Source organism: Tiliqua scincoides, chromosome 2 (genome assembly GCF_035046505.1).
Source record: "Tiliqua scincoides isolate rTilSci1 chromosome 2, rTilSci1.hap2, whole genome shotgun sequence".
In the NCBI taxonomy this organism is placed as follows: domain Eukaryota; kingdom Metazoa; phylum Chordata; class Lepidosauria; order Squamata; family Scincidae; genus Tiliqua; species Tiliqua scincoides.
Window position 1 is genome coordinate 22325089 of NC_089822.1, and position 11191 is coordinate 22336279.

At 44.3% G+C, this 11191-nt stretch overlaps 1 protein-coding gene across 1 annotated transcript; it reads left to right on the top strand.

The window, feature by feature from the left end:
- The first annotated feature begins 1002 nt into the window (after positions 1–1002).
- LOC136642105 (granzyme A-like) lies at positions 1003–10895 on the top strand. The gene is made up of 5 exons (XM_066618335.1): positions 1003–1083; positions 2467–2611; positions 3598–3739; positions 6954–7229; positions 10737–10895. Exons 1-5 carry the CDS (start codon positions 1023–1025, stop codon positions 10893–10895), a joined length of 783 nt encoding a protein of 260 aa, XP_066474432.1. The 5' UTR covers positions 1003–1022.
- Positions 10896–11191: the final 296 nt, after the last annotated feature.

Sequence of the window (11191 nt, forward strand, 5' to 3'; positions counted from 1 at the left end):
TCAAGAAGCCTAGTAGACCTGAGCTCCAAAGAGTATTGTGGCCTCACCCTCCCTATTTTGACCACCTTGTTCTGCCTGCGCCCTTTGTCCCCCTTCCCCTTTGGGAAGGGGCCCAGAAGAAACTTTGTACCCCCTGACAGAAATCGTCTCATAGGCCCTGCTTGTGTTCCAGTAAAAATTGCACCCAGAAGCTGCATTCTGCCCCCCAAAGTGCTGTTTGCTGCAACAGCTTCAAAACAACTCTTATCTATTGGGTGTATGACTGATGATGGGCGATACTGATGGATGGCAGAACCTTTGAGTTCTCTGATGCTACACAAACACAGGAAACATTGACTGAACATGGCCCTTACTTGCTACAAGTGCAGGCACTAAATCAACCAAAACTGGAACAACCTGCTAAGTAAAATTCATACTTCAGGGTTTTCTTACTTTTCTTCCACTGGGGGCTGGTTCACACAAGCATATCTACTAACTAAATTCTCATAGACTAATAACTGTCCACAATGATGCACAACAGGCAGTGGTCAGAACTGTGGCTATTTTTCTTTCTCATTTCTCTGTCTGGTAGTAACTTCCTTTCCAGGGATCGATCTGTCTCTAACCCAAACCTTCTTCTGACAAAGCAGGAAATTATCACCCACCCAAAATGTTCCAGAGGTGTCAGTAGCTGCTCTAGTCATGCCTGGTTTTCAGAGCAACCTCAAACATACCAATACTAGAGGAAATGCCTGATGTAGACCACAGTAAATCTTCAATAAAGCCGTGTTGAGTCTAAGAATGAAAGGACAAAAGTTTTTCTCCTCCTATTTTTCCTGCAGATTAACCTGGCCAGATGTACAACAGGAACTCTCAAACGCCTGGATATGACTCCTCTTTCCACAGAGCCCAGAAACCTCTCTGTGCTGTTTCTTATTTCTCAGGATGTCGTAGAAGGTGCTAAACGAAACCAAAGCCCACTTCCTTTACACACTCAGTATATATTAGATACCCCATTGTGTGTCGAACACAAAGCAGCAGCAATGGGCCTGTTCTCTGTTTTGTACCTCTCTGCTTCCATTTTTCTCTTCACCCTTCCAAAAGGTAAGTGCTACTTTGTATCAGGATTCCCCCCCCCCCCTTTGCACCTTCTGCTTCCCAGATTTGAGTGTAATGAAAGACTAGTGCAACATAACTGTTCTTGGTGTCTCCTGTGTTGGAAATTTGAGAAACCTTAACCATCTGAGGGCCCAATCCGATCCAATTTTCCAGTGCCAGTGGGGTTCGCACTGCATCTTGTGGTGCATCTTGAGGCAATCTCAGAGGCCTCCTCAACATATGGGAACATTTGTTCCCTTACCTTGGGGCTGCATTGCGGCTGGAAAGTTGGATAGGTTTGAGCTCTTATTATTTCTTCCCTGGCTGATTTGAGAACTTTTCATTGAAGAGCATGACAACAAATGAATGTTAATAACAATAAAACTCAAACCAACCTTATGAGCTAGGTAGGCTACACAATGACTTTCATAGCTGATCAGAGATCTGAATTCAGTATACTATGCTGAGTCTCATATATAGGCAAACTCATTTGCTGGGGTGAATGGTCTCATATAAAGGAAATTCTCCCACTCCAAATTCTCCCACTTCCCCCAGAAATCACCCTAACTGTGTGGAAGGGAGGCTTATCTGAACTACTCCTTTACATGTCTACCAAACCTGATGTCAATGTAATACTTTTCTAGCCACCCACCCAAAAAAGAATTTTATTTTTTTTAAAGATAGTTGTTGGCATCCTTCAGTCTCAGAAGACTATGGTATCATGCTCTGAATGGTGGTTCTAGAAAAGAGTGTTCTCTCCAGTGCACAAAGCCTGGGTAAAGTAGATATGGAGGATAGTCTGTTTCCCATGCAGCAAATCCCCCCTCTCCACGTCGCTGAAATGGTCCAATGGAAAGGCAGAGGCCAATACGGTTGATTCCAGTGGTGTCGCAGGCGTTGCCAGAACGTGACTATGTTCAGCCATGAACTGCCTCAGGAACTCCAGCTCCAGATTTTGCCTCAAGGTTGACTCCTGAAGTCTTTTCCATAACTGGATGTAGCCACAAGGCAGTGGAGGTTTGGGATCAGAGTTTTCCTTCTCTCAGATGAGCTGCCTTCCCAGGCTGACGAGTCCCGTCTACCTGGTGGCTGTTTAGTCGCCTCTTACGACAAGTACAGCCAAACTGAGGGCCTATTCTTATCCCCAGCCCCCAGGGGAGTAATAACAAATAAAGTAAAGTAAAGATAATGACAAAGATTTATGGGAAAGTAGGGAGAGGGACCAGGATATGTGCAATCTGTGAGTACACGTTCCACTAAATGCATGGGATCAGCCAGATAGAGTAAGCATCATCCAAAGCAGACCTATATGACATTGTTTTCCCTTATTAACTCATGCGGCATAGTGAATATTATCCAACTTGATTAGAATGGCTTCTATTGCCACAGGTCAGTGTGCCCATATCATTGGAGGGAAAGAATCTGTTCCACACTCAAGACCTTACATGGCTGCCCTCACCGACGGAAAACGTTTTTCATGCGGAGGGACTTTGATCAAAGAAAACTGGGTGTTAACGGCAGCTCATTGTTTTCCGTAAGTTTTGAAATATATATTTCACTCCTTGGGCAAGATTTGGTTTCAATAACTTCAATGTCCTTTTTCAATGCATGTCCTCAAGGAAATTCATACATACTGCAGCAGTGTAAGTGATGTTACCCAATACTACCTCAGCAGTGGGCAGGGGGTGCCAAGGAGGGGGGAGGGGAGGTCAAATGCTGGGCTTTGTTCTAAGACTCTCAACAACCAGCACTTCAGCACAGTAAACATAGTCCAAATATCTTCACATCTCCAGTACTGATGCACGTTGCATGGGGCAGCTCTTGAAACAATTCAGAACATGGCAGCCAAATGATTCATTGGTGCTGGTCACTCAAAATGTACCTTGCCAGAAATAAATTCTTTGCTGACTCCCAGTTTGTTTCCAGGAATAATTCAAGCTGAAAGTTCTACTCTGCAGAGCCCTATAAGGCTTGAGGGTAGGGCACCTGAAGGACCACCTACCTGCTCTAGGTGCTGTCACTTGCAGAGATGAGATGGGTGGTGACAGGTAAAAGGACCCATTTAATCTATGACATTCTGGAATGCTTTTCCAGGGAGGCGAACTCTGTTGTCTTTGTTACCCCACGTGAAAATGTGTTTATTCTTTTAGGGTTTTCACAGATAATTCTATTCTTTTGTTTTATAACCTTATTCTTGGTCATCTTTGAAATTGATCCAAGGATGACCTAAACACTTTTTATTAAATGCAAATAAAACAGTTGTTTCCATGATATAGACAACATCTGGAAATTGGGGCTGCACTCTTTTCTCTGCAGTGGGCAATACCCTTAGCTTCTCAACCTACAAGAAAACAAAGGGGTATGCGACCCTGTGCAAGGTGTTCTATGGTAAGCTTGCCATTCAGAACATATGACCAGACACAAGATAATGCATATAAGCACAGCCTGAATAACAGCATCTGGTACAATGCAAAGTAAATGGCAATGCTGTAAATTTATTGGTGTGGTTTTTCTTTTCAGGAGCGAAAATACATACGTTGTTCTTGGAGCTCATTCACAGACTAAAAGAGAGAAAGAAAAGCAGTCTGTGAACATCACTAAAGTATTTGTTTACCCAGGCTTTAATTGGAAGTCATTTGAAAATGACATCATGGTTTTGCAGGTAAGCTCTTTAAGGGAAGGGGGAAGTTAACATGAAATCTGGCATTTATCTTTAAGAATGCCCTTCTTATCAAATGATCAGTTGTATTTTCCATTGGAAAAAAAGGTGTTTGCAACTGAACCAGCAGCACAAACCTAAAGGGCCAATCTGCTGGTGGAAGGAGCACTCCACCAGCAGAGATTGCCTTATGGCAGTCGAAAAAAGGACTCTGGCAGGGTGTGAAGCCACACACTGCCAGAGAACTGGTGCGGAGGCCAAGGTGGCCTTGCAAGTGGTGACAACTCAGGACCAGCCTGCAAACCCAGGTAAGTCAGAGGGGGAGGTAGAAGAGGGCAAGGGGAAGGTGAAACAGGGCAGGGGCAAAACAGAGCCACAATGAGGGCAGGAAGGAGGGCAGATTGGGTCCAGGAAGGGAACAGGTGCGGTGGCAGTGGTGGCAGCCTGATCCAAACCCCATTTCAGACCAGATCTCAAAGCCTAGATGCACATGAACCTGCACCAGCTACTTTGCTTATGCAGGTCTGAGCAGACCTCTCCTTGCTTCAGAAGCTTACCCAACCTTACAAATGTTCCCTTACCCAGACCTTTGGAACTGCCCCCTCCCCACAGGATGCTGCACAAACCATTTTGGTGTGGCTGCATCAATGTGGGGGGGGGGGGACAACACATAAGACTGAGCTGTACGTGTGTCCTGGAAACTCACCAGAGCCTGAGTTTGAACAACTCCTAAATGAAGCATAAGATTTTGTGACATGACAGGCTGAGGTTCATGGGATCAGCTCCGATGACAGGCTGTAGCCTGCCACTTGGCATGCCTGTATGACTTGTAAGTGACCCACAGTGCAATCCTATACATGTCTCTCAGAAGTCACATTTATTTATTTATTTGTTTGTTTGTTTGTTTGTTTCTACCCCGCCTTTCTCCCCAAAAAGACCCAAGGTGGGAAAGGGGCATGTAGATAGAAAAGCAAGGCCTGCAAAAGTAAATATAAGAACTGGACACCTCACCAAGAACTCACCAAGGCACCTTCTTATTTTGGTCCAAATGACTGCTTGCCTGTGCAGCCTCCTCCATTGAATTCAGCATTTGTAGATGTGTAGATGTTGATGGAAAGATTTCGGATTCTTGTCACTGAGTCAATGCCAAACAGACACAGACCTTTTAAAAGCATTTAGTAGGCTTTTATTCACAGCTATTTACAATTTAATTTGCAGTTTGGATACAGACATTTACTCCCTGCTTCTTCCTAGTTTCTCAGAGAACCACACCTAGAACTTCATATTAATAGGGTGTAACAAACAAAACAGGCCATGTGACCCTGAATGTCACTTCCATCTCCTTATTTGGCATATGAGTTTGGTGCCTGGTTCCAGCTCTAACAAGGAAGTCATTTTACCCTTCTAAGACAGAGTTTATGTCCCACAACTTTGGTTACACAAGACACTGGAATTTTCCTTTTGGAAAAAGCTATGTGCATGTTCTCTTGTGCAGGTCAACTTGACATACTGGCTTCTCCTATCCTATGTATTTTTAACAAAACACCAGTCCTTTTCCTGGCTCCTATTTTCAGTTATTTTCCTCATCTGAAGAGAAGTTAGGTTAACCCTCTAAAATCTCTATCAATGTTACACGCATATATCCAGTGTATGGAATGAGAAACTGTGAAATGATATGCCAACTACCTAGTCCAGTAGTTCCCAGACTGGGAGCTGAAGCTCCCTGGAGAGCTGTGAAACCCAGCCGGGGGAGCCACTTATCCTCACAAAAACTTGCTGCCCTATAAAATGTATAGGATTGTAGCCAGCATGGGGAGCTGTGGCCAATGGCCCAGTAGGTCAAGGGAGCCACCAGTCAAAAAAGTTTGGGAACCACTGGCCTGGAGTGATGTAATGGGTAAGCGACTTAGGTTGGAACTTACTTAATGACAGGCCAATCCTATCCATACTTTCCTGGGAGTAAGCCCCATTGACTCTAATACAGCCATTTTCAACCACCGTGCAGTGGCACACTGGTGTGCCCTGAGTGGTCCACAGGTGTGCCACAGGAAGTTGGGAGAAAGTCATTTATTAATAGGGCCAATGGGAGATATGAGCCCCCCTGGCATCATGGTGTGCCTTGTCAATTGTCAAAAACCTGGTGGTGTGCCTTGACCATTTTAGTGCCTTGTCAGTGTGCCGTGAGATGTGGTAAAGAGCAAATCTGTAGCCACATGCAAAAGGTTTTCCAACTACTAGTAATGTGATAAGTAGAATATAGAGATTGGCCATTGGTAGCTATTGCCTACTTATATAATAAGCAGGTACACACATATTCCTGATGACTTCATGAAACACAGCACTGATTATTTATGAATACAATGCAGAAAACTTGTTTGGCTGGCACTGATCCTCTGCTAGCCCAGGAGTGTTGTGAATGTGCTGTAAAGTGGAAGTCTTTGCCATGGCAGAAGTATGTTTGCATCGACCTGGGCAGGCCATTGTGTGGAGGAATGGGGTGGTGGGAGCATGGAACGGAGGCAGGGAGGGAGCATTTTTAGGCGGGGGGTGAACCAGGAGGTAGATCAGGCCCAGGATGGGGAAGGATCGGCTGCGGCAGTACAGGCCAAATCCTAACCCCCATCCCTGGCCCAGTCAGCCTTATATTGGCTGCTCGGATTTGCACTAGCAAAATTGCTGGAGCAGATCCAAGTGGCCCCATAGGGCTGGAAGGGACATTGCTTGAGGCAAGATGGAAAATATCCCCTTACCCCAAGTTGCCGTGCAGCCAGCACCTACCTTGCACTGGACACAGCACAGACCACTCAGTCTGGCTGTTCCAGTACAAGTTAGGACTGGGCTGTTATACCACAAATAGTAATGAAGAAAATCTGAACTTTTAAAGTTTTATTCCCCAGAACTTTAATTTGGAGATGGAAGATAAATGTTTCCTTCAAATGTCTGAGCATTGCCATTCTCCACTGGATATTCACCAAATTTCACATCAATTTAATGTTAGTCGATATGAATCAGGGAGATAATTATATGCTTTATTATCTAAGGAGATCTGGAAATGTTTGAAGCACGAATACTGGGTGGGTGGGGAGGGAAGCTGCGATCTTGCTTCCTGCAATGCCAGAAACTGAGACAGGCATAAAGAAAATCTAAAGTGGCCATAATCAAGATTGTCTACCCCTCATTTATACACACTGACAGTTTCTTTTTATTATTCTTTCAGCTGCAAACAAAAGCAAAGATTAATCAAGCTGTAAAAACCATTCAACTTGTCAAAAATTTCAGCGATATTAAGGCAGGAACACAGTGTCTGATCGCTGGATGGGGGAAGATAGATGATAAACCCAAGACAATGTCATCTGATACATTGCGTGAAGTTAATGTCACTGTCCTTGAGAGACAATTTTGCAATGGCAAGGAACACTATAACTCTCATCCTCCTGTGACAATTAATATGGTGTGTGCTGGTGATAAGAGAGGAGGGAAGGATGCATGCAAGGTAAGAGTGCTCATTTTACCAATTCTATGCACATGCACTTATTTTTAGGACTGCCCTGCCAACCCATGTTTAGTGGACAAATAATCTTCCTTTTAACTGAAAAGTTCATGAGTCAATTTAATTTAAATAAATTTGTACTTTGTACCAAACCTCCATAAGTATAGCCTTTTAAGTTAAGATATTGAAAGAAGAGACACAACAAAAGATGACTGTTTCTTAAAATGGTAAAGGGGATCTTTCTTTTTTTTCATGCCCTACTCTGTGGCACACCAGGGCCAAAAGAGCAATGAGGAGTAAACAACCTCACTTTGCAGTTACTGTTCTCTTTAAGCCGCGCAGCCGAAAGTCCATACGGCTTGGAGCTCAGTGTTTCCAGAAGTCCAGTGATATCATCACCATGTATCCAGAAACACCAGGAGAGGTTGTGCAGCAAGTAAAGGGGTTCATGCAGCGGACCCCTTCCAAGTCCCTCTACTCCTTAGAGGGAATATTGTTTACAGCCCCATCAATTACGATCTGCTATCACTGATTAGAACTAAAAAACACAAGTGTTCAGCATCTAAAAGTCTAGTTAATTGGTCTGCTAAAAAAAACAGTAAGATAAGTAGCCCTACTGAAAATGAGAAATGTAAATTTTTATGGCATTTTCAATTGAACTGAGAGTTCAAACTGTGACTATGGAGCTGGTCCAGGGTATTTGAGGGACCGCTTCCTTCCCTACAATCCTGCCCATGCTCTTAGATCATCTGGGGGGGCCCTTTTGACTGTGCCGCCACTAAGTGATGTGAGAGGGGTGGCGGCCAGGAAGAGGGCCTTCTTGGTGGTGGCCCCCGAACTGTGGAATACCCTCCCCTTAGAACTGAGAACTGTTGTTAACATTTCGGCATGGACTGAAGACCTTTTTATTTCAAAAAGCTTTTAATTGTTGACAGGCTGGCTGGCGTTCTTGCTTCTTATATGAAAATCCACAGGGTTTGTTTGTTTTTAGATTTTTTTAATTATTGTAAATTGTTTTTAATTGTTTTTCATTTTGTACTTTTAAATTGTAAGCCGCCTTGTGTGCCCGTTGGGCAAAAGGGCGGGCTATAAATTAATAAAATAATAATAATAATAATAAATAATTCAGCTCAAACCCATGGGCTCTCTTTCAATATGCTCACTTTAAAAGCCCAGCGATGGCACAAACATCATGCTGCTACTAGGCCATTTGGTGCCAGCCGTGCAAAGCGATGGCAGCTCCACACTCCCAGCATTGTGAACCCCAACCAGCGCTGACCCAGATTTGTCAGCAGAGGGGGTGTGTCATGGGTGGGAAGGACAGGACAAGTTTTAGTGCCAGAAGGGGGAGGAAAGGGATGGATCCTGGCTGCAACAACTTGCTCCAGGATCCCATCCTTCTTTCCCCTCTCCAGAATGCCCCTTGCTTCCCCTCAGATTTACAATAGCAAAATATCTAGGATAGGTCTAAGGAGACCCATAGGTGACCAAGCAGCTTACCAGGGAATAAGTAAAAAATATTTTTACTTACTTTTCACTGGCTGTCCAATCACACCCCACACCATTGCATGCCCCATTAGTGCAACTGCATGGTGGGAGGTAGAACTGGGCTGTTAGTCTGTGAAAGCTTTCTAAACCAGATTAGAAAGCAAAATCCTTCCTAGGCAAAATCCTGTAAGAGACAGGGGGTGGGCTAACACTGTTCCTTCTCCTTCTTGCCCACCTGGCCTACCTGCTATGCAGACAAGAAGGAGGAAATGGCAGAGCAGAGAGAGCGATACTTTTCCGAGCACTCTTGGAAACGAACATTCAGTAAAGGATTGCTCTGCTGCTTAGCAGCAACTGTTACCCTGCACATGCCAGATCTTGTCTGATCTTAGAAGCTAAGCAGGGTCAGGCCTGGTTAGTACTTGGATGGGAGACCGCCTGGGAATACTGGGTGCTGTAGGCTTATACCATAGTCTTTCGAGACTGAAGGTTGCCAACCGATGGCAAGTGCTCTCAGTGGCAGTCCTGGAAGAAGCCCTGCCACTTCCCAATCCTCATCCTGCTCATGCTCAGCAAATGAGCAAAATGTTTTGAATTGGATCAGTGAGTGGCAGGCCCAAGAGGGGCAGTGGTCAGTCACGGGGAGTAGTGTACCCTCATTGGTTTGCTGCTTCCCCCTAACTCACCGCTCAATGTGGCCAGTTCAGTCAGCCCCATGGCTAGGCCAGCCCTCCATTCACATAATAAAATATCATGCCAGGCAGAAGGGCTGACTTCTTGATTATGTTGATTTCTATAAACAGGCTCTGAGTTCACTTCAGGCAGTATTACACTGCAGTCTGCAACCCCACATAAGGTCTGTGTCATTGTACTCTGCAACAGTGTTTCTCAACCAGTGATACAGGTACCATCAGTCGTACCTGAGATGGTGTCTGGTGGTATGCATGGGACCCCCAGACACCTGCCACCCAGCAGCGAGATGTGACGCAACAAACAGTAATAAGAGGCTTGGCTCGGTGGGCAAAGCTCCAAAGTGTGCTTTTTGTTTACTAAAAACAGCTCTCCCATGCATTCTGAGCCACTTACTGGTGTTTGTCACATCACGTCTGGCCTCCCAACCTGGAAGTAACTGGTGATGACCAGTTACTACTTACTTCCAGTGGTACCAGTGGAGTCACTAAGGTTTGTGTCACTTGGTGTGGGAAGCCAGTGTGTCATCCCCATGATGGACTTCCTCCCATGCAGTGGGCAGGACAATACCCCAGGCAGTGGGTGTGGTGATGCACCATTGCCCTGCCTCACTGGATATTTGGCTATAACTTTGGCTAGAATAGAGATATTTCAACAGTTTGTTTCATTGCATTATGCATGAAAATACACATCAAATGATATATAACATGATGGTGTTATTCAAAAATACCAAGATATTTAAAATTTGGGACAGTAATTTGGTGTGGGAGGCCAGTGGTGTCACCCCCTCCTGTCCGCATAACCCGATGCGGCTCGCGCCCTCCACGCCCCCTAGTGATGCCAGTGGGTAAACCAGGCAAAGTGGTACAGCAGGGGATAAATGTTGAGAAATGCTGCTCTGCATGTTTGTAGAAGAACAGGCCAATGAAATTCTCTTTTACATGGAAGGTTAATTCTAGAACTAGCAAAATCTTTTAGCTGACCCTAATAGGCAGGTTTAGCATGAGCAAGAGTGTAGTTTTGTTCATGGTTTGTTTTTTTTTACATGATTTGTTACACTTGATTCTATTTAGTGATTTACCTGACTTCTAACACTTTTGTAAAGTTTCATCACTTGGTTATTTCTAAAATCCTGAGTGCTGAATGCATCAATACCTATACTATCATGATTGCTCTGTGTATTCTATGTTGTTTTAATTAACATATATGCTAAAATCAAAGCAAGAGCTAAATTCTTTCAAAAATTTCCCATCCTGCTGAAACAGGAGGAGAAAAATAGGGCTTTTTCAGTTTCTAGAAACGGTAACATCAAGTCTCTTCTTTTTTCTCCAGGGTGACTCTGGTGGTCCTTTGATATGCAACAAGGAACAAAAAGGCATTGTCTCCTTTGGTAGAAGTTGTGGTTCTAGCAAATTCCCTGGAATCTATACTCGTCTTACAAAGACCTATGTGTCCTGGATAAAGAAAATCACAGGGGGTGACAGAGACTGATCACTTGGTTTTATTACTCTCTTCCCTGATTCTCTTCAATCTACATGTGATACTTTAGGACTTAACTTTCCTTTAATGAACAGGATCAGGGCTCTTCTCCCCCCCCCCCCACACACACACATTGGGGCTGTGATGAAGGAGAAGGGGGGTTTTCTCAAACTTCTATATACCCAAAAAAAAACCTCCCAAATGTACCATTTTGATTAACCACCTTTAGCTTATGCTTGTCTCTGTAACTGTAGTGCCATATAAGTAAGCTGCAATTCTATAACATGTTCATGGGAGTAAGTCCCATT